At 35.8% G+C, this 26,108-nt stretch overlaps 1 protein-coding gene across 3 annotated transcripts in view; it reads right to left on the bottom strand.

The window, feature by feature from the left end:
* The window catches only part of EYS (EGF-like photoreceptor maintenance factor), a 779,301-nt gene that overhangs the window by 509,824 nt on the left and 243,369 nt on the right, over positions 1 to 26,108 (bottom strand). For 2 of the 3 annotated variants that reach the window (XM_085543820.1, XM_085543822.1), the window contains exons 14-15: positions 24,357 to 24,479; positions 11,320 to 11,424 (exon numbers count right to left, since the gene is read on the bottom strand). In XM_085543820.1, the coding sequence (XP_085399946.1) occupies positions 11,320 to 11,424; positions 24,357 to 24,479 (228 nt within the window). Of the gene's footprint in view, positions 1 to 11,319; positions 11,425 to 11,779; positions 15,235 to 24,356; positions 24,480 to 26,108 lie in introns of those variants that run through there. The other variant, XM_085543821.1, reaches the window with a different exon arrangement.

Raw genomic sequence — 26,108 nt, 5'->3', positions numbered from 1 at the left:
ACTCATGCCCTTACCTCACCCCACACATGCAGATACTAATTTTCTTTCATGATAAGCAGAAAGGTTGAGTGCTCCAGCTTACTGATGAATGCTTCACTCCTTATCATCATAGAATCTCTAAGTGGGATGAACACATTACTGGTATCGTTCTCTTTTAAGGAAATGTGTTTTATTGCTCTTCTGTAGACCAGTTCCTCAGGTAGTTCTGGGAGGTATTTTCAATCAGAGTGTTCCAATTCTAAAACACTCATGTTTACCTTCTTCTGTCTAGCTATGCCTGACAACGCATAAGAGGAATGAGGAATTCATTATTATTCTAGTCACCATTTATTTAGAACTGACTTCTGTGGCAGAAATACTTGCCTCTGTACAGTGACTGCAAATAGGCAGACTTACACTTCATAGTGTGTTCAATTTAACTTGAGCATTTTTTTCCACAATATAGTTGCTTTGTGATCTCTTCTCTTCCCTGCTACAGTGAACAAAGTTTAATATCTACAATGTATGCCTTTGAAGATAAGCTGAAAACTTGAAAATACAAAGTTTGAACGAATGTGCCATCTTTAAAAATAATTTTAAAATATCTATTCCCATAACAAATATGCATTGATTATACAGTGTTAGAAGGGCACTGGTATCAACATGAGACTAGTAATTAATTGTATTGGTTTTTTTTTTAATAGCAATGTATACTTATCTATACCACTATATGTTTTCTATAGCATGTAATACTCTCCAGATATTTCTTCACAGGAAATATACTAATAAATACCTTGAGTGTTCTTCCTTTTCTCAAATCCATGAGTATCTTACCTGAATCCCTTTTTTCCTCTCACCAAGGACAGTACTCTAAATAAGCCCAGATACCCTTATACATGCATTCAGTTGTTCATGCAGCTAATTTTGATTGATTACATTGCCCCCTATCATTATGAAGGTTTTGCCCATTCTGACCTTGTTTCACACAAGCATATAGACCTACTTATTTTTCTACAAAAGGTATAGTTATGTTGTCTGTGCATACTATTGATAAAAAGATCACACAGTGGAAAACTAGAATACCCCATTGATAGGGTATGTTAGTCAGTAGCTCACTGTCACACTTTTTTTTTTCTTACCTCTTCCAGAAGAGGAATCAAACAAACCTTCAGTGGAGTAAACAATGGAGTTTTCTTATATTGGGGTTATCAACACAAACAACACACAAATCTAATTCCTCTGGTAAATGCTGTAATCAGATTCTCATTGTCCACAAAGATTACATGAAAACAGAAAAAAATCAGAGTTTATCCATATGTTAGAAGGAAATAAATGACTTTCTAGAGTTGATTCACTGGTTTACCTGTTTGAATAATAAACCTTAGTTTCCTGATATTTTTCATTATTTTCTTTTTTAATGTCAGAGGTAATCTTGCTTCCTGTTCCCTATAAATGCATCAAATCACCAAGAGACACTTAAAAGACAACATATCGATTAATGTATCATATGATGAAAAATAAAAATGCAGAGATGCCAAAACAGTCATATATTAAAAAAAAATAATAAATAGGTATTTTTGAGTACTAAATCCTTTAAAGAATAGTATAAACTTGTGAATTTTGCAATACAACTGTAAAGATTTGAATAGTATCTTTAAAGCAACGGCATAATAGTTAGAGAACAGATATTTCCAGTCCATTCTGCTACTGCTTGTACAGTAGTTCTGGAAATGAATAGACTCAAGCTGAGGGCTGTCATGGTAATACTTCTTCACCTGGAAAATTGGTAATAAGTCATTAAAATATTTCTTAACAGATTACTGTTTTGTCTGCTTTTCTTAACAGTAACTCAATGTTTTGTTATCCACTTCGAAATAAATAATGCTGTTTCTATTAGAAAAAAAACATCTACAAATTAGGTTACCTCTGTTAGGGTTGTAGGATAAAACTGACACTACAAATGAGCTGCTAATCAATAGGAAAAAAGAGTTTTTATTTTTAGCCACATAACTGACAGCACATTTTTGGAAAAAATGGAGGAAGCCAAGCAATTTTTTTTAATTTTTTTGTGTTCTATTGCAAGAAGTTTTCACTTATCTCTGTCATAAAGCACTATACAGATAAAGATAAGAACACAGAAAAAAAAATTGTTAAAGAAAGTAACTTAGTAAGGCTGTTAGACCTAATAAGTTCAGCTTCTTTTACAACAGTGCAAAATTTGCCATCTCCATCATATTTTCTCTTACTTCATCACAGCCTCCCTTACAACCAAAGCCTAGTAAAAAGGTTTCTCTATGAACTTTGCAAAGTATGTTGCACTTCCCATTTACTCTTAGCTTTTCACTTCCTGTTTTCATTACAGTGCCTTCAGCTTCCATATTTTTCCTTCCCCCCCACTTTATACTTCATCACACTGCCTAGAATGCTGGCATGTAATGATTTGCATTCCTCAGTTTCCTTATCCTTTTCTTTATTTCTCATCTATTGAGAAAACTATCTGTAGTTAAAAGCTCTATCTATTGCAAGGAACGTAAATAATAGTCTTGTTTTATCTGTTTTTGATTTACAAAAAGAAATATATTTTAGTCTGAGTAAAAGAAGGTGACTGATTTATGTAACGAAATTTCAACTATGTAGAAACTGCAGAGTTTTGTCTGTTGTCGTATATCTACATCAACTTCTTAAAGAAATCATAAAAGTTACATTCAAAAAATTAAAATTTTACTCTGCTTCTGTGAACAGTATAAACCAGCAGAAGGCAAAGGTACCACTGCATTATGGAATACAGTGAACTCTTTGAACACAGTGCATCTGTGCAATTACATGACCGCTGCAGTAATCACTTGCTGTATTTCTTTAGAAGCATTTTGTTCGAATAAAACTTTTCAAATTTCTCTTTCAATTAGAATTATATGTCAGGGTTTCTATAAAACAGTACAGTGTGTATGACAACTGAAAACAAGAGTATAACCATTTCAAATCTGAAAATTTAAAACTGAATATAGTGCCATTTTATCCTTCTAGTGAAAATAATGTAAATAGTGAGGAGTATGTACATTTTTAATATGATTGACAGGTCTTGTATATACCATATTATTTTAAATGCCCGCACATTACATGGCTAAAAAGCAAAATAATGTTGCATTACAAAATTATTGAAATACCTGTTATTTTTGAAAATGTAAAACAAACTCATGTTGCATTTCCACTGACTTGACATTTACAGCTTTTCATCTTGTTAGCAGCAAGCAACAATTTCAATGCAATTCCCTACAGCAGAACGGGCTTGAACTAAAGTCAAGAGCTGCTCCAATAGTAATGCCTCTTATTTTAATGATGGTCCACAGCATCAGAGGTGGGTGTTGGTGTTACAGCAGTAAGGGGTGAACATTCCCACAACTCCTTTATGTTTTGTTGCTGTGTGACAGACAGCAGTAGAGGGGAAATCTGACACAGAAGTGCACATGAAGCAACAGTGTATAATTCTTCACATAGAAAAAACTGTACCCAGTGATGCTCACTGATGCTTGCTGAATGTTTATGGAAACCAAACAGTGGATGCAAGCACAGTGAAGTGCCAGGCAATTCATTTCAGCAGAGACAACAGCAACAGCAGGTCACATTCGCTTGCATAGATTTTTACAAGCATGAAATCATAGAAATGCAGGCTCTTATTCATCAGTAGCAAAAGCACATAGCTAATGGTGACAACTGCATTGAAAAAGTGTTTTGTAGCTGAGCATGCGCACTATCAAGTAGTTTTATCGTGCTCTTTCTCTCTCTTGCAGTTTCCTCTTATTTATTTCGATGGCATTACTTTTTGAAGGTATTAATATATATAAGAAAAAAATCCATTGAGATGGGTTGAGAAATGGATGGACTAAAAGAGTATACTAGGTGATGAAGGATAAAGACAGTTAATGAGTGAAGAAAAAGTGGAAAATCAAGTGGTGCAAAGACATTCCAGTCACCACCCAGCTCCAGCAGACCCTTACCTAGACAGTCAAGAACTACTTGTACAAACTATATCCACCCAGACTTATTGCTGAACAAAACATCACACAGGATGGAATACCTTTTTAGCCAGTTGGAGTCAGCTCTCCAGGCTGTGTCCCCTTCTTACACACTCTACACCTGCTCAATGGCAGGGCAGCACAAGAAGCCAAAAATGTTCTTAGCTTTAGTGCTCAGCAACAGGAAAAACAAGTCTGTGTTATTTACCCTGTTTTAGTCACAGGTCTAAAGCACACGTCCACTGAGGCTGCTGTGAAGAAAATTAACTTCCTCAAACCAGGTTGTACACAAAGCCAATCAATTCTTTGCTTGAGAGGAATAGCCATTAATGACTCGTGTTTTTGTAGTCTTTCTCCAGGAGTGGTTGTTATTTTTTATAAGGAGGAGGATACAAATTTTTTAAATTAGTTGTTTCTTAATTCTAAAATAGTCTTTTACTTAAAGAAATAGTATCAGAGAAAGAGGAATAAGATTTAGAAGGTAAAGATAAGTACTTTTTTTTTTTTTTCATTTTCAGGATTCCGGCCTGTTGTAGAACAGGTTTGGTGGTTCTGATGGGGTAAACATCCGCAGTTCTAGGTTTTGTCCTTGATCCTCAGATGAGACAATTTTACTTAGCCTGATTATCACCTTTGATCTGTCAGTCTCTTAGTTTGAGGCTAGCACCTATCAGCATCCTGTCTTATTAACATAATTGGTTTTGTCTGACATTTCTGCTGAGACATGCACAAAATTATAGCAACCACCCTCACACAGCAACATCTGAGTTTCACAAGGACATGATTTATTCAGCATGTTTAATATATCTTTTTAGAAAGCTGAAATAAAACACACTTACTTGTACCATGCTTAAACAGTATGGTAGTTAGGGTAGGTGTTACAAAGGAAAGAGGACAGGTTAACCATTACACCACAGAATGAAAAAGCAAAGAATGGAACTGCATGATTATGTTTTTGTAGTTCTTCTTTAACAAACACTTCTGAATATTTACAAGTTTTATTTTTGTATTGGGTACAGCTGGCAAGGTTTTGGTAGTGAAGGGGTGTGCAGGGTCAACCTCTGTGAGCACAGTCCAGCGCTGTTCAGTGTCATAACAGAGCCAGCTCTAGCTGCTCCAAAAGGGACGCACCACTGCCAGAGCCATCATGAGCAATGCCTGGAGAGTGCATTTAAGGCAGGGAAAAAAATGCTGTGCAACTGCAGATGGGAGAGAGGAATGAAATATGTGAGAAAAGCAGCCCTACAGGAATAGAGATCAGTGCAGAAGGAGAGCAGGAGTTACTGCAGATACAGAGCAGAAGCTCCACACAGCCTAGAGAGGCCCACGGGCACTACACAGGGCAGAGCTCCATATGCAGTAATAGAGGAGCCTATGGTGCAGCAGTGGATGAAGCCTGAAGGGCAAAGCCCACAGATACTCCCACAAGAGCAGCCTGGACAAGAGCTGCAGCCTGAGGAGAGCAGTCTGCAGTGAAGGAGCTGCTGCCTGTGGGGACAGTGTTGGATCCCAGCAGCATGGAGCCACATTGGAGCTGTGCTGGGGGAGCTGCAGCCTGGGGACTGCATCCTGCTGGAGGGACCACAGAGGAACAGCAGAGATAGTCTGCAGCCCCCATTCCCTACTTCTCTGCACCACTCTGGGGGAAGAGATAGAGGACAGTGGATGAAATGTTTTAGCATGCTTTTTCTCAGTGCTCTTGTCTGCTAAATAATAAATTACATTAATGTCCTTTATTCTGAGTCTGTTTTCCGTTTGACAATAACTGATGATTGATCTCCCTGTTCTTATCTCAACCCACGAGCCCTTTTCTTGTTATATTTTCTTCCCCTGTTCTGTTGAAGAAGGGGGAGTAAGAGGGTGGCATGGTGTTGGTTAGCTGCCCATCAATGCCAAACCTCCACAATTCTTCATAAAAGATGACTCACTGTCATAGTTAGTGCTAGCTTTAAAATAATCCTTCTTTTCTCCTAGGCTTTCTGTGACTAAAATATGATATGCATGGTAACAAATAAGTGACCTTTAATTTGGTAAAAGCTTCCATATAGAAGTGGAATGAACAGTCAGACCTTCTACAGTATCATGTTATCAGTGAGGGATATAACTATTACAAAACAAACTGCAAACCATAACAAGATTCTCAAAAACACAAAGGAATTTTCCTGTGTAGCCTACTGCAGGGAACCTGCTTTAACAGGGGGTTGGACTAAATGATCTCCAGAGCTGCCTTCCAACCCCCACAACTCTGAATTTCCAGAAAGTAAGAATAAACATAAACATTCACAAATATCAGAGAAAAGAACAAAGTCTAGCTGCATCTCTTCCCCAGGTGCTCAATCACCAATTGAAGCCATGACCTAACAGGTCCTGTACAGACTTTCTTATCAGGCCACTTTTGAAATTAAAGCAAAAAATAATCACTACAACTTTTAGGTTAAAGATGATTGTGTAATAGCAGTGTGAAGAAATGAATAATTTCTTAATTATTTCCTAGCTGTTATCCCAATGATTCACATCATTTTTTCTCCAGGCATAGGATGTAACAGTTTTCCTGAAGTCTTTCCAGAAGTAAAAACTTTCAAATATAAATTAAAAGAACTTTCAAATATTAATAAACTTTTACTTCATAATAACAGTTGCCAGAAAGGTTTGAAAGGAAGTACAGTCTTATTTCATGGTACAGTAAACTTTAGAACAGGGAAACTCCCAGTAAAGAATTTAATTAATGGTTTTTCTCTGTGTGAGTTCTCTTAAGCAGAATTATACTTCCTTGATTCAACATGCTAAACTGAACAAAAAATTTATTTTACATTGAATCTAACAGCCCAAGCACCACAACTGACAGGAATTTCTGTTTCAAAATCAGTCTTCTTTAATGATTATGCTAATCGTGCACTAATACCACTGGGGAAAAAAAAATATATCTATATATATTTATGCATACAGTTATCTTTAGCAGGGATGATCATGTAATGGTTTGGGTTGAAAAGGACCTTTTAAGATCATCTAATTCCACCCCCCTGCTATAGGCAGGAACTTCTTCCTCTACACCAGGTTGCTCACAGCTCCATCCAGCCTGGCCTTGAATGCTTCCAGGGAGGGGGCATCCACAGCCTCTCTGGGCAACTTGTTCCAATGTCTCACCACCCTCACAGTAATGAATTTCTTCCTAATATCTAGTATAAATGTACCCTCTTTTAGTTTAAAGCCATTAAACATGATACATTTTTGTGGCATCAGTGGAGACAGAAGATGTGTACTAGGTGTTTTTATCTTTTACAAAACCTTACAAGAAAATAACTTGTAAGAACATAAGAAGCATCCTGTGCCATCAGTGTAATTTTGCATCTAGATCAAAACCTTCTAAGAGAATTTATATGAAAGGCTATTTAGTGAGAGCATATTAGCCTAGTCATTTCCAGTAGTCTGCTCCCTTTGAAATCTTCAGTATTCAGATGTATTAAAGATGTCAGAGCATACATTAGTGTGCACTTAAAGCCTCTTTATTTTAGCGTTTGGCTAATCCATTACCAAACCTTAAAATTAAAATTGTCTAATTACATCACATTTAAGGTAACAAATTTAGAAAAAAAATGGCACTTTTTGAAAGCTCTTCACCTGCTTTCAGTTTTGCCACTGCCTTCACAAATTTCTTCCAAAGCTTCTCAATTTTCACAGTATCACAGTATCACAGTCTCGTGTGGGTTGGAAGGGACCTTAGAGATCATCGAGTCCAACCCCTGGGATTCGAGCCCCTGTGTAGCGGAGCGGCACTTCTACCACTTGTGCCACAGGGGGGATTTGAACCCGGGCCTCCCGGTGTTGCAATGCGGCATTCCTACCACTGCGCCACCAGGGCACACTTTCTCTCATCTTCTTCTTCTACAAACTTGCTTTACCATAAGGCAACTGCTCTGTTTCAGTGATCATCTTTCTCACCTTTCTGAATACCTTCTGCACATACCAACATCTTTTAAATTGATGTTTCCTTAAATTCCAGTTAACTGTTCTCCAAGTAATAAACAGCAACTCCTCACTTCTTCTACAAACAGTACTCCTCTAGTTTCTTATTTCAACTTAAGATTTCTGCATGACAGATTAATATTTTAATCACTTTTGCTACACTACTTTTTTTTTTTTCCCCTCCCCAAAATTCAGCACAGCTGGGAAACCATTTCCTAACAGAATATTAAATGAACATATGGAGGGAAAGTGACATTTGAGAAGTTTTAAAATATACATGTAAATTCTGGCTTTTCAGAAGTATTGCATACAAACAAACATTTCATTTCTTCCATCTACAAAGTTGATTGATGGAAGATGACATCCTAATGAATATTAAACAAAACTTTTTTTTTTTTCTTTTTTTTTTTTTTCTATATGGCTAAATGCTTGCAGTCAAATACTACCCATGCAAGAACAGGTAATTACATTTAAAGTTGTGTGCCCCAGTGGCACAGTGGTAGGAATGCTGCTTTGCAACACCGGAGCCTGGGTTCAAATCCTCCTGTGGAGCAAGTGGTAGAAGTGCCGCTCTGCTACACAGGAGGCTTGAATCCTGGGGGTTGGACTCGATGATCTCTAAGGTCCCTTCCAACCCGCACGAGACTATGATACTATGAAAGTTCAACTACCAGTACTATATTTATAAAGTATTCTTAAAATGGAGGAAAGATCCCTTATTCAGTAATACGCTGATAAAATATTTTATTCTGGAAGTTAAATCCTCACCATCAGTAAGTCCAAGTGTGTGGGTTTTTGTTTGTTTTTTACAGTATCTGATCAGATTTTTCCTGTGTTCCAATTCATATCCGTTACCTCATCTTACTTTGATATTGAGCTCTTGGAAGTCCTTGTATTATCACATGAGGGAGTGGTAATCTTCCTCCCTCCCGTGCCCACCCCGTAGATGTTCCCTCAAAACTTTCTTCAGGGTGAGAAGGTCTAATTCAGATACACAGAACTGTAGACGGAATGAAAGTGACTTCTGAAGATCACCTAGCCTATGTCTCCTGCTAAAGCAGGCTTCCTACAGTATGTTGTATAGGAAAGTTTCCAGGCAGGTTTTGAGTATGTCCAGGGAAGGAGAAGAATCCACATGATGCTTTGGTAACACCATTTGTATGAAGATTGACTTGTCCTGCTTCAGCTGATGCTGGAGTCTACCATTTCTGCAATCACTACAAAGGCCTCAAATCCTTAACACAGTTTCAGAACTCCTCCTATACATTTACAAAACTTTCATTTCCTACACTCTAGCAGCTATGCTCCTTCCTACCAAGTTATAATTGCTCATCAATAACCAGCTGAGCAGGTGCTTGCCAGTCCCCAGTTAGCAGTAAGGTAATGACTGTGCTCACTTCTTAAAAGGGAAACAGCTACCACATGCAGAACTTTCTAGAACGTTTTTCTCCATCTAAGTAACCACCTGCCAGAAGATACTCTCTGGAAGTGTGGAAAAATTACTATAACAGCTACTTATGTCTCTGTTAGCTATTCCGTTTCTCTAGTAATAAACCTCACAATAGGTAGCTGTTATACATTATTTATCTTCTTTTATTTATAAACTGCCTTGCTTTCTTCTTTCAAATCCAGAACACATATGCATAACTGCCTTTTTAGCATCTAAATCATTAATTTTCATCCTGAATATTGTAGCTGTAATAACTCTTCATAAAAACTATATCTAACAAGTGATCAAAACATAACTGGAGAATATATGTAGTCTGAGAACTCATATTAGTGCCTTTTACATCATTTTAATATTCTTTTCATGCACATGATCTCAGTATTTCAGTCCTGTAGAGCAGCCAGATGCTTTCATACTTCTTGTTGTGTTAATGATTGCAGAAAGCAAACTAATCTTTGACAAAATGAGGTGCGACATTAGGTTTTGGTGCTAAAGAAAGAGAAATGAAATGTAGTCACAGACTTTGCCATCTGAAAAGTAAAAGTAACCTAATACAAACAATCAATCTTAACCAATTAACTATTTTAATACATTAAAACAAAAATGACATAACAGATTTTCTGCATCCTGAAATTCTCCCTGGAGACTCCAAGATTTTAAAAGAGGTTGTTTGTGTGTGCATGTATAATGCACACATTCACTTACCTCTATATTTACTAACACTTATTTTTTATGCATCTATTGATGTTATTTTTATGGATGTATGCTGTGATTTAGTAACAGTGCTAGCAGTGATTGTTATTCCTACATTTTACACTTCAATACATTTCAAGCAATTTAAACATTAGATGAAATGGCTTGTATGTGATTCTTAAATCTCTAACATAAAAAAGCCACATAATTTTTAAAAGAACGTAATAATTTCAACCACTTCCTTTTTCTATTCATTACAAAGAAATATTTCTGTTTAAAAATAAGCTTGATCCTCTTACTACTACATTGCTGACTTGACATGATGGAACAAAGTTTAATTCAAGTGCCCTAGCACTATGAAAGAACAGCAAATGAAAAAGCCCTGCATTTTCTTAGTTTAGTTACTTCTTTCCAATCACATGATAATTAGCCGACCCTCAAATAAGAAAGCAGAAGGAAAAATAAATAATTGGATATCATACAATTATCACATTTAAATGAGATTGTTATATTAAAATGTATTACAGTCCTATGTATAGAAGCTGGTCTATAACATCAGTCGAGCTTTACAGAAATCAAAACAAAACAACCAAACAAAAACAAACAAACAACAACAACAACAACAAACACAATGAAGTATGTTAGTTCATATATTTATAGGGTACTGTGCATATGATAATAATTATCCAAGCCTACTAAAACAGAAAAAGATGGATCTGTTATTGTTGATGGCTTCATTTCAGTTATTAATAGCTTCTCTCTTCAGTGCAAGCAATACTGATTACATCTGCTATTTAAATTGACATTTTTTTCTTCAGTAAGAAATTTCTAAAATCAGTTTTCCAAGTAGAAAAGAAGGAAACCAGAAGGAGAAATGGAAAATTAATTTTAGGAAAGGTTCAGAAATGTAGAGTTCTTTAAAGATTCTTCAGTGAAGAACACTGATATTCTGAGACTCTTCATTCAGCATTTCACAAGGCATAGTTTCTGGGATCCAGGCCGTGTTTTCTAGGCAAATTCTGGTGGCATTAGCGTCATAACAATTGTCAAGTACACTCAAAAGAGTGCCTGCTGAGTCCTTCTCTCTTTTCAAGCAAAAGAAATGACTTTAAAAAGTTTAGATCTTTGATCTTATTTTAAAACAAAAAAACTAACAAACAAACCTATATTTATTTCAGAAATACCACAGAACATTTCTCACCAAAATAACACCTGACTTCTTACCTGGCAAACAGCTGCAGTAGAATTCACCAATCAAATTGTGGCAATGGCCTCCATTGTGGCAGGGCTTGAAGGCGCATTCATCAATATCTGTGGAGCAATTTTTGTCTGACAGAAAAGAAAATGAAACATTAACACTATAAATCATTCTGGGTTTGGGAAAGCGGAAAAGCTACTGCACAGTACAAGTGACAACTGCATAATTTAACTTTTCCAGGTTTGAAACACTATTTTATTTCTGCTTGACAACTTTAAAACTAGAGCTGTTCATACATCATAGCTGATAGTTAACAAATTAAACATTATAAAGGAATAAGTATGAGCTACACTTGCAAATGTATTCTTTGTGTATTCTAGCATTACATCTCAACACTGTAATTACTGGAACTATCAGCCACATTTAAAAAACTTTTTAATAGCCTCAGTAACAATAATAATAATAAAATCTAATTTGCTTCCTTACTTAGATAAATAAACCCACTTCTTAGAACGGAAAATCTGAAACAAGAGAAAAATAAAAATGTGGGAGAGAATTGAGAAGACATATAAAAGAGAATATTTAGAATACAATGTAATATGTAAAAACAATTAACTCATCAATATACCAAAGGAAATCCACAGCCTATCACACATCCACATCTATCTGTTGGGCACTGAATAAATTTAGAGCAAGCTCTGGAATGCTATCAAGTAATTATACTGGGATCTTTCTGATCCAAAAACAAGAGTCAACTGCAGACAGTGGAACAGCTCCAGTGACGAAGAAGGAAAGCTGATTTAGGTGTTTAGATAGGTAGGCTAGATGGACTTCATCCTCTTCATCCTTGGGTATGTTGCTGGTAAAAACTTAGTTTTCTTTGTGAACTTGGAAAATATATTTATAGTATCTAAAAGTACCATGATGTCACCCTTTAAAAAGGGAGAAAGATGAGTGAAATGAAAGATCCATTTGGGTAATTTCAGTTCCTGTAGAAAACATGGGAAAAAACAAGCAAACAAACAAAAACTGCTTTATTGTAAGATACTAGAAATAAAACATGATTTATCCATAATGAGTTCCATACACACAAATCAATTCTATTCTACACCAGAATTATTGTTCTAATTGATTAAAATTAAAAAGTGTACATTTTAGTCCAAATCTCAGCAGTGTTTCTCCTATCTCACATGACACTCTGATAACCAAACTAGATAGGTGTAGTGGAATTCCAGGGTCACAGCCTGAACCAATGGGAGAGCTGGGAGAGTGAGAGCCTGGAGCAGTGGGGTGGGGGGTCTGGAGCCACTCCACTTCTGTGCAGTCTGAGTCTGCGCGGGTTTCCCCCTTCTGCCCTCCCTTTTCTTCTGCAGCAGGACTGTACAAACAGGGGAGGGTCACATTCCTCAGCTCGTCTCTTTCTCCAATTTGTGATCTGGAGGGGTGTGTTCTTTCTGATATCTTTTCCTATAGTGCCTATTTCACAAATAAAGGCTCTATCATTGCCCTCATTTGTCCTACAATAGGAATGACAAGACATTATTACTAAATTAGTAAAAGTTGTTAGAAAGTCACATTTGTATATTAGTTATCAGCATACTTCCAAAATGGATGAAAAAAAATTGCAGAGATTCTAGAAGTGGCCTACCATGGAACAAGTTCCACTCAAGAATTTCAACAACAATCTGAATGGTGGACATTAGAATAATCTACAAAAATCAAGTTGGAGAACAGGATTAGAAGTCTTCATAAATACTGATTGGAGACAAAGTTTCTTTTTTTCAATAAGAGCAAGTAAAAGGTATCATGTGTCAGATCATAAGTTAAGTAGGAGAAAAAAAAAACAAAACAGAATTTTGTTCCAAATCAGATGTGATATAGAGAAAGAACATAGCCAGTTAGACACAGAAATTAATCCTTCCATTCTTGTTTGCCTGGAATAAAGCTTCATTTGGAGTACTTTGCACTGTGCAGTGAGCTGAATTAAAGAATAGAAGTAGAATTACAGAACATCCTGGGTTGGAAAGGACACACAAGGATCATCAAGTCCAACTCATGCCTTCATACAGAATATCATGAAAATTAAACTCTGTCTCTGAGTGTGTTGTCTAAACACTTCTTGAACTTCACGCAGCTTGGTGCTGTGACCTCTGTTGAGGAAATTAGGTCGAGAAGAGTATTCAAAAAATAACAAAGAACTACAAAGCATGACCTCTAAGGAAAAAAGAAAAGCAAAAAATGAAAAGCTGTAAAACCTAAATAAGGAAAGTTTGAATAGAAATGCAATGGCAGTTATTGAATAAGAAAAGGCCTTTGGAAATGTCTTTAGTTCTCCATTTTCATAGCCAACAAAATAAGAAGAAATGTGTTTAAATTGCTGTGAGAGAATGTCAGATTAAATGTTAAATAACTTGTAGTGCTTAGAATAATAACATACTTAATATGTTGCCCAAGGAAGAAAAAGAATGGCTTTGGACATTTTAAAAAGAGATGTGAGACAAACATATCAGGAATGACAGTATAGAATTGTTTGATTTCTGTGGGATGAAGCTGGAACAGATGACATTTCGTGTTTTATTCTAGTATTAAGATTATGTAACAGGACACTACAACACTGAAAAAGATCAAAGGGCTCTTATGTTCATATGGTGAATTGAGTTGTCTTGAGATTTGGTATGCCTCATGATAGTGTAAAGCAGTATAAGCATTTTAAATCAGTGGTTATGTAAGTAAGACCAAGAGTAATCTACATCAAAAAGTCTGGGAAATTTAGAACCAAATAGGAAAAGTCTTAAGTTGTTTGTTATATGATAGCAGAGCTCCCACTTAAAAGTCCTGTGCTTCTGTCCAGATCTGTATCTCCAATCTGTCACCCTATCTAAACACATTTCTGTAGTCTCACCAAAGGCAAGACCAGGCATGTGGTAGCCAAGAGAAGCACTGGACACACTGCATGTAATAAAAATATCAATGCTAACAGGGAGAAAAAGATTATTAATAAACAGGACATATGTACACAGTTGCAAATACAGACGGATAGGGGGCACTACAGCTTTTGACACTCAGCCTGTAGTTGTCCAGAAAGTCTTTGCCTTTCATCTGAAAAGATCATAACAAGATCGATGAGCCACTTCATACTTCTCTGATGTTCATTTTCTGCATGTAAAACTTCTGCTCTATCAGTTCAATAGTGATTTTGAAAAACACTGCACTTTCCCTCTCACTTCCTTTCCTGTACATGACAACAAGCAAACCTCTGCTACAGGAGAGCAAACAAGCATATGCACTAATGGAAATTTTGTGATGAACTTTGTTTAAAAAATACATATATATTATATATTTTTGTTTACTACCAGTCAGTATCTGCTGCCAGGTACAAGAAACTAAAAAGATACACAGCTGCTAAAGATGCAACGACTAAACTGGAGCTGAACTGTATAGTGATAGGATACTGATCTAGAAAGGACTGCTGAGGATGACTTCAGCCTATAAATTACAATTGCAAACTACAACAAAAAATGAAGTATTAAATAAAAAAATAATTAAAAAATAATAATGAGGAGGACTATTTATGCTTAAGGGTAATTTTATCTACGCACACTACAGAATTCCATACAGTTCAAAGCATATTTTAAAATTTTAAAAATATGTGGAAGAGATGCAGGAAAAGCTCCACAATTTATTCAGCCACACCAGAATGTATGCTGTTGGTGAAAGCTTTTAGATTTCCATCTGTTTCATTGAGAACAAACAAAACCGAGAACTGACGATTACAGTGTGTATCTACAAAGAGAAAATACTTGGGTAGTAACAATTTTTGTCCTTTTGTGTCAAAAGGCAGTGAGACACAACAGCTCAAAGTTGATAACAAAGTAAACAAAGTATTTAATATAAATTTCTAATTCTGATGGCGATTGCCATCAGAAAAAAAAAAAAAAAAAGAAAAAAAAAAGCCATATTCTGGCTTCTCTTCATGCATTCAAATCAGAACTGAATGCTTTTGGATTCAATATGTGCTTTAATCAAAACTAAGTAATTAGATTCAGTACAAGGTGGTTAATGGGCAACATTAACTGCCTTCTGGTCAACAAACCTAATGTAAAGCATACAACCAGCAATGTAGGAGTTGTTAGAATGCTCTCAGAAGAAATCACTTACACTAGCCTTCTGCTACTTTTCTGGGAATAATTTAATAAAAGAGAATTCTGCAGATCAGATATTTTGTGTCAGAGATAACCCACCTCAAGAGAGCTGAGCCCTGTAGCATCCTTGTCATAATCTGGAATATATATGTTCTATCCTTGGGCAGTATACGTGCTCTAGTGATGCCTAGGAAAACTAGCTGTCAGGTGCTGCTCTAATGTTACCAGAGAAATAATCTATGCATTTCTGTTTCTAGCCTGAATGTGAAAGTGCTAAGGAAGAAGACTTCTGATCTAAGTTGTATAAACAGCTTTAAAAACATTATTCCAGATTTAACACTTTTCCCTTGACACCGCAGACACTCCTCAGATTTGGGCAAGAAGCAGTCCCTGCCAAACCTACCATTCAAATGTAGTGAGTCTGGCTATGAGGTGATATCCCCATCACCACCACTGCCTCTCAGTAGCCCAGTACCTTTGGACTTGCCATTGCTAGCATCGAGTCACAGGTTTTGTGTCGAGTTAACAAGAGACCTTAAGACTTGTGTAATGGTCAGATGGATCTCGCCATGTTTGTTTTAGTTTTCCTTTGTTTTGAACAGTTTCCTGTTGTTATTATTAGTAAACTGTAGATAGGGTGCCTCAAATATAGCAAAATCAGAAATTATAGAAGGTAACAGATCTGAGAAAGAGGTGTAAAAAAATCCCAACAAAAGCTGAAGAGTGAAGAAGAGTAAAGGCAGGTGTGCTAGTGAAGATGGCACAATGTATAGTAACTACTTACTATGCTCATTTTAAACTGATAATGCTGGACTTGTTCTAGCATGACGTTGCCAAAGATCAGGGGACAGAAACATGAATTGTTGCACTTGTTATAAACAGTCCAGAGCATACTGGAAAATATCAAAACCTCTGGTACAATGCAGGATTGTACTGCTAGATGTAAAAATGCTACAAATTGTTAAAACAGTGTTGAAGAATGCACTTTGTCCAAGACCAATATTTTTAATTTTTGTTGTTATCAGAAGAGGAGTTGTCTGCTAGAAAACAGAACATAAAATCCCCTAACCAAGAAGAAGCAGGTAAGATGTCTCTTCCATTTTCCAAATTCAGTAACAGAATATTTGGGAGGAATGGAAAATGTACGCTGTGGAAATTGGCAGGTGACAGATTTCTCATATCAGAGTTCACTCACTGATTGCACATGTCATAACATAAAATTTAGTCCCAACAGTTTAGCTGAGGTAGTTATAATGAAAAATTTGATGCAGTAGGATATTCTGTTTTGATATGTATGTAATTTTGACACGTAGTCAGACAAAAAAGAAAAAGAAAATGGTGATCACTGTACTGAAATATTACATCATACATGACATCATAGTATATATATATATTACTTTTTAATACAAGAAAATATATATTAAAAAAAGGAAAAAAAAAGATTATTTATAGAAAATGTAGGTATTTCAGGAGAATTTAGATACATTCCTTCAGAAACTCAGGAAGATAAAGAATTTAAATAATCTTCTCCAGTCTAGCAATATGAGGTTTTCTAGACATTATTGCTTTCCATTTTCTGAATTGATAAGGGCTTCTCAGCAACCTACAACTTTTTTTTTAATCTAATGCAAAGTAAATTCCTTCATTTTAAATCACATTCCAATCTATCTAAATTAATTAAATACACAGTCATGCCCCAAAAGATACTGATTTATGTTCTAAATGTATTATTTTATACATGACAATTGGCATCACTATTGAAAAAATATATATCTAAAATAAAGGGGATAAAATGAAATTAAAAAAAAATAAAATCTGATAACACATCTTCTAGAGCAGTGATAAAGTAAATCCTACATAAACTAATTAAATTTTTGATTGAAGAATTAACTTATCTTTTTTTTTCAGATGGTTCTGACTGTTGCTGTTCATCTTCTAATTTAAACAAATCATGCTTAGCATTTGCAGATGAGAACCTATTGGAGAGATGTGCCATGTGATTCTTCATACAAAAGAAACTGTAGATTTTTAGGAAACCATAAAAAGCGTTGCTACTGAACTATAATTGATTTGTTTTTCTTTCTTGCAATTCAATAGTTTTTTTTAATATATTAGCCTATCAAAATTCTATGTAATGTAATTTTCAGCATGATGAAACTTAAACAGACTTTTCTGCACTTGACTAATTTTTTTTTTAACCAAGTATTCTAAGCTGAATTCCTTCCAGGGGAAGCAGGTATGCTTATGCATTAGACAGAACGATAAATGCTCTCTAATAACCAAAGAAATACATATTGAATACTCTTTCACATTTGCATTGTGTTTGTTTTCCAGAAAGTTAGTTTTCCACACCTGACTGTGGGAAGCCTGCCCTAGGTGGAGCAGTGCTGCAAGCCAGCAGGCCAGCAGCACAGCCCCATTCTAGTAGCCCACTGTGGGTCAGCAAAAAAAAAACCACCCTGTCTGCCCAGGGTTTAGGTTGATTTGAAAAACACCTGCACTGAGTCTAAAAATAAGACAGAAGTACTTTGTTTTTGTAAGGAGGTATCAGTTAAAGGCTGCCTGGCTTTCGATCATCGGGTGCATATGAGGCAGAATATCTGCAACTTTAAATGTAGGCAAGTGTTGAAATATTTATTGTGACAATTTCTTCCTTTGAAACACTGAGTACAGAACTGGAGATGATCATTGTGGAACAAATGATTAAGAGACTCAATGATTTTAAACTGTGCAGCTGTCCTGACATTAACTAAAATCTCTAGGTCCAAAAATTGTCCAAAAGAGGACAGATTTTGCAGACTCACTGAAAACAAGTCTGAAAGAGACTTAAAATCAAATGAACAAGAAAAGATTTAAAGCACAATAAATTATTAACTTTTACTTCGTGATGGATGTGTTGAGCTAGAAGACACCACACTGCATTTTGTAATCTTTATTTGTGTATGTTCATTGTTAGAATGACAATTTGTTCAGCCACAATAGCCATTATGGGATTCCTCAGGCTCCTAGAATGAGACATACCACAAGAAAATACATAGATTTGATCTTCGGAAAACATATGGAAGGTTTTAAATGCAATTATTATGCTATGTAAAGCTTAAAGACTTATTAAGTCAACATTCAACTGATCTTAGATTTTGACTGTTCTTCTTATCTTGTAACAACAAACAAGAATGAGATGGAATATCCATAGAGCATTTGCATGGACCATGATATAAGTGAAGAAATCAGATCAACAATCTCTTGAATAGAAACTGTAACAAAATTCAGTGCCAAGTGCTATTAGGACCTGGCAGAATCATGATAATTGCATTTAACTGTGCTATGACAGGCGGATACATGTGATAACTAAAGTGACTTATGTGAAAAGTAAATATTAATGATAATCCAGAGCCAGCTAATTTGTGTCACCTATTTCTATGATTACCTCCAAAAGAGATTAGCAGCTTGCAGCTCACATAAACCTTTTGCTTTCCTGGGTTTCTCTTCCCAACAATTTAAAACAATTCCAGCCTTATTCCAAATCATTCCTACATCCAGAAAGCATGCATGAAAAAATAAGTATTAAATTCAGAACCACGACAGGACTCCTTCACTACTGGTTAATTGTCTTTTAGTTTTAATATCAATAACTCATGGCTTTCAGCTGAACAAACCTGCTGTATTTCTGTGTTTCCATTTATCTGGTTAAATTAATTGGGTGATAAGATACTGAAGTCACTCTAGCAAGGGAAGTAAAAACCACTTTGGAGTTATATTATTTCTCCCTATTATTCATTGGTGTTACTTTACTAACATAGGGACCATTTCTACACACAGGGACATATGCACAGTTTAAAATCATTCTGAATATAATCTCTAAAATTTAAAATAGGCGAAAGGGAAAGAATAGCCCTGTCAATTATTTGAGATGAAATCATGCTTTTTGTGTGTGTGTGTGTGTGTGTGTGTGTGCAGGACACTCATTTCCATTTATTTATTTATTTATATTTATTTTTATTTTAATTTCCTGGGATTTATGATGCCAGAAGAAACTCATCAAAATTCTGAAAAGAGTCAGTAATCAAAACCCCATAAAATTGCCACCTCCTTCTATATTGCTTGGGAATTCCATACCAGCCCACCTGACTGATGTTTGATTCAAGGTATCTTGGTACTTAACACCATGAGTGTGCTGGTGTACAGTATTGAAATTTCCTACTTCAAATACATTCAGGTCCTGATTATTCCTGGAATTATCCAGTCTGGATAAATGGAACAGATCTTTTTCTAATTTGGTCTAGTATTAAATGTGGATGTTGGTGGTCCTGCCTGTGGCAGCAGTGGCTGGAGATTCATGATCCTTGAGGTCCCTTCCAACATGGGTCATTCTGTGATTCTAATTTAACAAGTCTTTCCTAACAGAAATGGACTGTCTCTATCTATCTCAGCCACCAGGGGTACCTGAAAGCCTTCTAAAAGATAAAACCTAACAAAGCATTATGTGGGAAGGAGACAGCGCTGCCTCTGTCTGTCAGTTTTTGTTTAGTACATCTTTCCTATGGGATAATTACATTGATCTTGGATGCTGACTCCCACAAGAGGGCATTTTAGAGCAAGGTGTGATTTAATAGGGAGGGAAAGGCTTTTCCCTGTCTTCCTGAGAAGCTGCTTCACTTTATCTGCCTATCTGTTCTAAGTCAAGCAAACCCTTTGCAGTGGGCTGCAAAACTGCCAGCACTCAAGTGCTTGCCATTTTAACAATAAAAATTACTTTTGGGAGCAGACACTGAAAGAAGACTCCCCGCTTCTCTCAGGAACCTCAGTTTGCTCAGGTGTTATTTCTGTCTAACTGTCTTTCCTCAGCAGGAGAGAACTGTTCTCTCCATCCAGGCCCGCTCCATCAAAACAGACAACTGTCTGCCTCCCACTCAACAATGTCCTTACAGCCCAGTGTGTATAGCACATTGGCACAACCAAACCTAGACCTGTGCTGGAATTTGCTGATTTAACCCCTGTGGCAGAGTACACTGGCTGCTGCCACCCAGCTGTAGCTTCAGCTCCAAATGACCCTCTGGGGAGGGGGTGACACCACCAGCAGTCACTGCCAGATGAACAGCAACACAGCAGGAAAAACAAAACAAAACAAAAACAAACAAACAAACAAAAAAGTATTTATATTAAAAAAACCCAACTGGGTTTAAGACTAAAGAGGAAGAAATCCCTAGCATGAATATCCTCTTGGGGAAAGACTCAAAATGCTAATAAGTAAATCCTAAACTCCCCAATTTCTTGAGAAGGTTGAAACTGTTGCCTGTAGGATACAGAGGAACACTGGAGGAGTGAACATAATGAGAAAGAAAATAGGTAGATAATACCTATTCTTTGATATAACATTTTGGATTTTTTTTTAGTCTGTTATAAAATATATAATACCTTGCTAGATTTTAACTGGATGAACCATTAATTCTTGTATGTGCACTGTGTTTCCTTTTGCTTTTAAAAATATTTTGAATGTATCACTGTTTCTATGGCAAAATCTTTTAGGGACACATACATCAGTACCAGAACTCAGAAGTACACAAGATGTAAATGATACCATAAGGAAACAGTGAAAATTGAGCTAGTTGCAAGATATCAAAATCTGTACATCTCGTATCAAATCTCATACTGGTCGATTACATTCTTCTACTACTTTTTGCTTTTCTTAGAGCATACAAGATCAAATATTCAGTATTTGTCATCAAAGACTATTTCTAGGAAGGATGAAGCAATTGTCAGAAGGCTTGGAGAGATCTGATTTAATGCCATCTGCAACAGCTGATGGTGCATTTATTGCACAACCAGCATAAGCACAGAGGAAAATATTCATTGTAACCAGGAGAGCCCTTATCCCCACTTCCATTTTCAATCAGTAGCTCACAATCAGTGCACTGGCTCATTTGTTTTCTCATGGAAGTTCATGTCGTACCTCTCTCTCTCTCTCTCTCTCTCAAAAAAAAAAATAAAATAAAATAAAAAATAAAAAAAATCCAAAAAATATCCAATATCCAAAAAACATGCAGAAAACAGAGCTTTTCATAATGTACTATTATGTAACGGTGAACTCCTATGGGTTCACTATAGCCTCAAGCTACCCATTAAAATCTGCCTATAATCCACTGGTAACTGCTTTATCACTCATGCATCAACATGAATACAGGATTATGAGTTCTTCCTAAAGAAAACATACGTTGTTTTGGGCAGTTTTTGTGACAACTACATTTTTTTTTTTAATATATATTTCTAGTTCTTTAGTGTAAACTCAATTATATCCGAAGGTACTTCTACAGGAAGAGTTTTTCTTGCATTTTGTAGTTAAAACTGTCTGGTTGAAACCTGCCCAAGAAAAGCTATGTTTTCCATTTTGATCCTTGCATCATACTAACAAAAGTTTGTTAGTAAAAAAAGTTCACCTTTTAAAAGTATCATATTAAAAATACTCCTGTCGATAAGAACATGATGTAGACATACTGTCAGCAGTTAGCAAAACAAACAAATAAATAAATAAATAAATAAGGAAACTACAATTGAGAAGGGAATAAAGCACATTTCAGTTTTGTAATGCAGAATAATTGTAGAATCTGTTTTCAAGAATCAAGAAAAATCACAGACATCTTTAGGAACTGCAACTAATATCACTTTCACAGATTCTAAATTTCTGTGAATCATCTTACATTCCTTGTCTCCCATCTGCCGCTTCTTAACTATTGCTAAAATAAGTATGAAATGTTCCTAAACTGAATGCAGGTGGTGTTACTATCAATGTCAAATGCTTTATTTACTTCTAACTTAATCTTGCCTCCTCATCCTTCACTACTCATCCCTTTAGCCTTCCATTTCTCCATAACTGCTCTCTTATTTTAGATTTTGAGCTCCCTAAAAACACACATTTGGTTTCCTATATGACTCCTGCTGACTCTGTTGGATTTCTGATGCTGCTAATCAAATGGCTATTTTTTGTTGCCATGGGTCATCTTAGAATCACAGAATCACAGAATTGCTCACGTTGGAAAAGACCTTAAAGATCATCAAGTCCAACTGCAGCCTAACCATACTACCCTAACTCTAACAACTCTCTGCTGCTAAATCATGTCCATGAGTACCACATCCAAATGGTTTTTAAACACATTCAGGGATGGTGACTCAACAATCTCCCTGGGGAGCCTATTCCAGTGCTTAACAACCCTTTCTGTTTTTCCTGAAATGTTTTTCCTGATATCCAGCCTAAACATACCCTGGCGCAACTTGAGGCCATTTCCCCTCATCCTGTCACCTGTCACCAGTGAGAAGAGACCAACTCACTCTCACTGCAATCACTTTTCAGGTATTGGAAGAGAGCAATAAGGTCTCCCCTCAGAACTCCTTTACCCCAGACTAAACAGCCCCAGTTCCTTCAGTCTCTCCTCATAGGGCATATTCTCCAAGCCCTTCACAAGCTTTGTTGCCCTTCTTTGGACCCACTCAGCACCTCCATATCCTTTCTGCACTGAGGTGCCCAAAACTGAACACAGAACTCAAGGTGAGGCCTCACCAGTGCTGAGTACAGGGGCAGAATTACCTCCCTAGTCCTGCTCACTACACTATTCCAAGCCAGAATGCCATTGGCCTTCTTGATTACCTGGGCATACTACTGCCTCATATTCAGTTGACTGTCCATCAGTTCACCAAGATCCCTTTCCATCCCTTTCCAGCCACTCCTCCCCCAAGCCTGTAAGGTTACCTGGGGTTGTTATGACCAAAATGCAGGACCTGAAACTTGGCCCTATTGAAACTCATGCAGTTTACCTCCACCTACCAATCCAGTCTATTCAGGTCATTCTGTAATGTTTTTCTACCCTTCTGCAGATCAACGCTCCCACCCAACTTGGTGTCATCTGCAGTGTCACTGGGGGTGAACTCAATCCCCTCATCAAGACCATTGATAAAGAAGTTGAATAGGAGTTACCCCAGTACTGAGCCCTGGGGGACACCACTCCTGACTGGCCACTAACTGGATTTAACTCCACTGACTCTTTGAGTCTGGCCACCCAGTCAGTGTTTTACCCAGAAAAGCATATGCATATCTGAAGCATGGACAGCCAGCTTCTCCATGAAGATGTTGCAGGGGACAATGTCAAATGTTTTACTGAAGTCCAGGCAGACCACATCAACAGCCTTACCTTAATCCACTAAGGGGATCTTCCCGCTACCTCTTGTGACATATTAATAGTATTCATTTACGTCATTGAAACCAGTACCTGCAAGTCAGTGTGTTCCAGTCCCTGATATCACAGCCAATTAGTTGTTAAGATAGCATATTTTCTGAGACAGTTTTATTGATTTCCCTATGATCCTGTTAGCTGCTTGTCACAGTAAGTAGGTTCACGAAGACTGTTCCCAATGCAAAAGTTATTTTCTTAAGCCTGGTAGACACATAAATAATCATGCAATTCCCAGGCTATTTATCATAAAGAACTAATGGCATCTTTCTTGAAGAGCAAATTGTTCTCTTGCTAAAATTGTATTCTCATTTCTATCTGAAATACAAGAGAAGTATGGCTGTGATACAATCTTCTGAAGACAAATGCTACCAGCTTTATCTATTCTTGCTTACATAGTAAAAGATTAAATAATGTTTTTCACAGACTGCGTGTTTTCTGAACACTTTTTATCTCAATAAAATATGTTTTTTCTTTCCATCAATTAATCAAGCATCTCACATATTGCTTTCAGTCTTTATCACATTAGCAAGGAAGCAAAAGCAGATTATTAATACTGCAGAACACTGATTTGAATTTTTATTTATTATTACTAAAATACTAAACAAAATACAATCATGAATTTGTTGTTGTTGCTTTGGTTTGTTTCTTTCTTTCTTTTTGAGCTACTTAATGTGCTAAGCAGAGTACAATAAATCTTACCAGTGAATCCTGGTGGACAAACACAACTGTAGTCTGCAATCAAGTCCAAACAAGTTGAATTGTTTTCACAGAAGCCGTAAGTGCACTCATCAAAGTTGATTTCACAGTTAAGTCCTTCAAACCCTTTGTTGGAAAAACAAAACAAAACAAGAGCTAGATGTTATTCAGCTGTGTGTCTTCTTTTCCAAATCATTTTCTGAAGGTACTATTTCTTTTTCCTAAAGAATAGATTATTTACAATTTACTCATATAATACGACTATCTGTCTTTTGGAAAAATCTTCCTAAAATCTTTTCCTGTGTTATCATTAACAAAAAAAAAAACAAAAAAAACAAACAAACATGATTTCAAAATAGTTAATAATTGAAAGAACAGGCTTAGTATTCAGTATTTTCAATAATCTAGTTGAACTTTCTATTCAGCAGAGACTAAAAAACTGGTATACTCCTGCCATTTTGAGGACAGTACAGATGAAGTTAAGTTGTGCTGGGATTTGGACATCTGGTCTGTTTTAATAATCAAATCTGAAATAATTACTTATCTATTTTTTTTTTAATTATTTTTTTAATTTTCTTATTTTATTTTCTTATTTTATTTTATTTTATTTTATTTTATTTTATTTTATTTTATTTTATTTTATTTTATTTTCTCATTTAATTGTGTCTTTTAGCAAACTAGTAAGTCCAGAAGGTTTTTTTAACACTGGAAATTGGAAGAGAACATCCACTCCAATATCTGACATTTTATGGTCTTGTAAATGTATTCTAATTCATGGTCATGCTTCAAAATGACTATCATTAGTGCTGTCACAGGCCATGACTGTGGGAAGACCATGACTAATGCTAAGCTATCAACATCTTCAGTGCAAGGCATATTCTCATAATTTCTCAGACTGACCATGGAACCAATTTCCACTGATCCTTAAGTCATAAAACTTTAGAATTATCCTGAGTTCATTAATAATGTATTCAGAAGCACTTATCATTTGCAATCAGAGTTTAATCAGACACATGTCTCACAGGTAACAAGAAAGACACAAAATTATTAATTTAGATGCCAAGATATATTTTTCTGTAAGCTGATCAGGCAATCTAAACAGAGAAATGATCTTTTCCAAGTTAAATTTTCAACAACCTTCCAATATCTTTTCTTTGTTTCTCATTTAAACTAATGATGAAGGCTGTAGTTAAAAGAATTATTTACATCAATTTTGTCTTTCATGAAGAATTTCTATAGTTATCACCACCACCACAATGCTTGTAGTAATTTATATATATATATATAAACTTTCTAAACTATAAAATCAATTCGTAATCAATCTCTAACTACAAAATATTATTGTTTGATATTAAACTCATATATAAGGCATTTTAAAATGCAGAAATAAAATGTCAGATTGTAAGCCACAGATTTTTTACTTTTAAGCTACAACTACAATTATAATATACATTAAAATATTCAGCAAGAACTCATTTGTGAAAGTATTTCAGAAACACACTGTAATTTTAAATGTTTTATAGTTTTTCAGTTTTCCTTGAACTACTTTTTTTTCTTGAAGCTTCTCATTTGTTCAGATAATTTATATAACTGGACAATATGCATTCTTACAGAACCAGACCAAAACTACTGTCTGCGTAAGTTTTAATATTTTTGCACTGAAGAACTGTTATAAAAACATTATCATAGCCACTATGATTTTCTTCCCATTCTCAGTCAGAAAATTTCAAATTAGTATATCAGGATAATATGTTT

Source organism: Coturnix japonica, chromosome 3 (genome assembly GCF_054131305.1).
Source record: "Coturnix japonica strain WE chromosome 3, WE-NBRP24, whole genome shotgun sequence".
In the NCBI taxonomy this organism is placed as follows: domain Eukaryota; kingdom Metazoa; phylum Chordata; class Aves; order Galliformes; family Phasianidae; genus Coturnix; species Coturnix japonica.
Note: the sequence above shows the minus strand (reverse complement) of the source record. Positions and strands in the feature narration are given on the sequence as shown.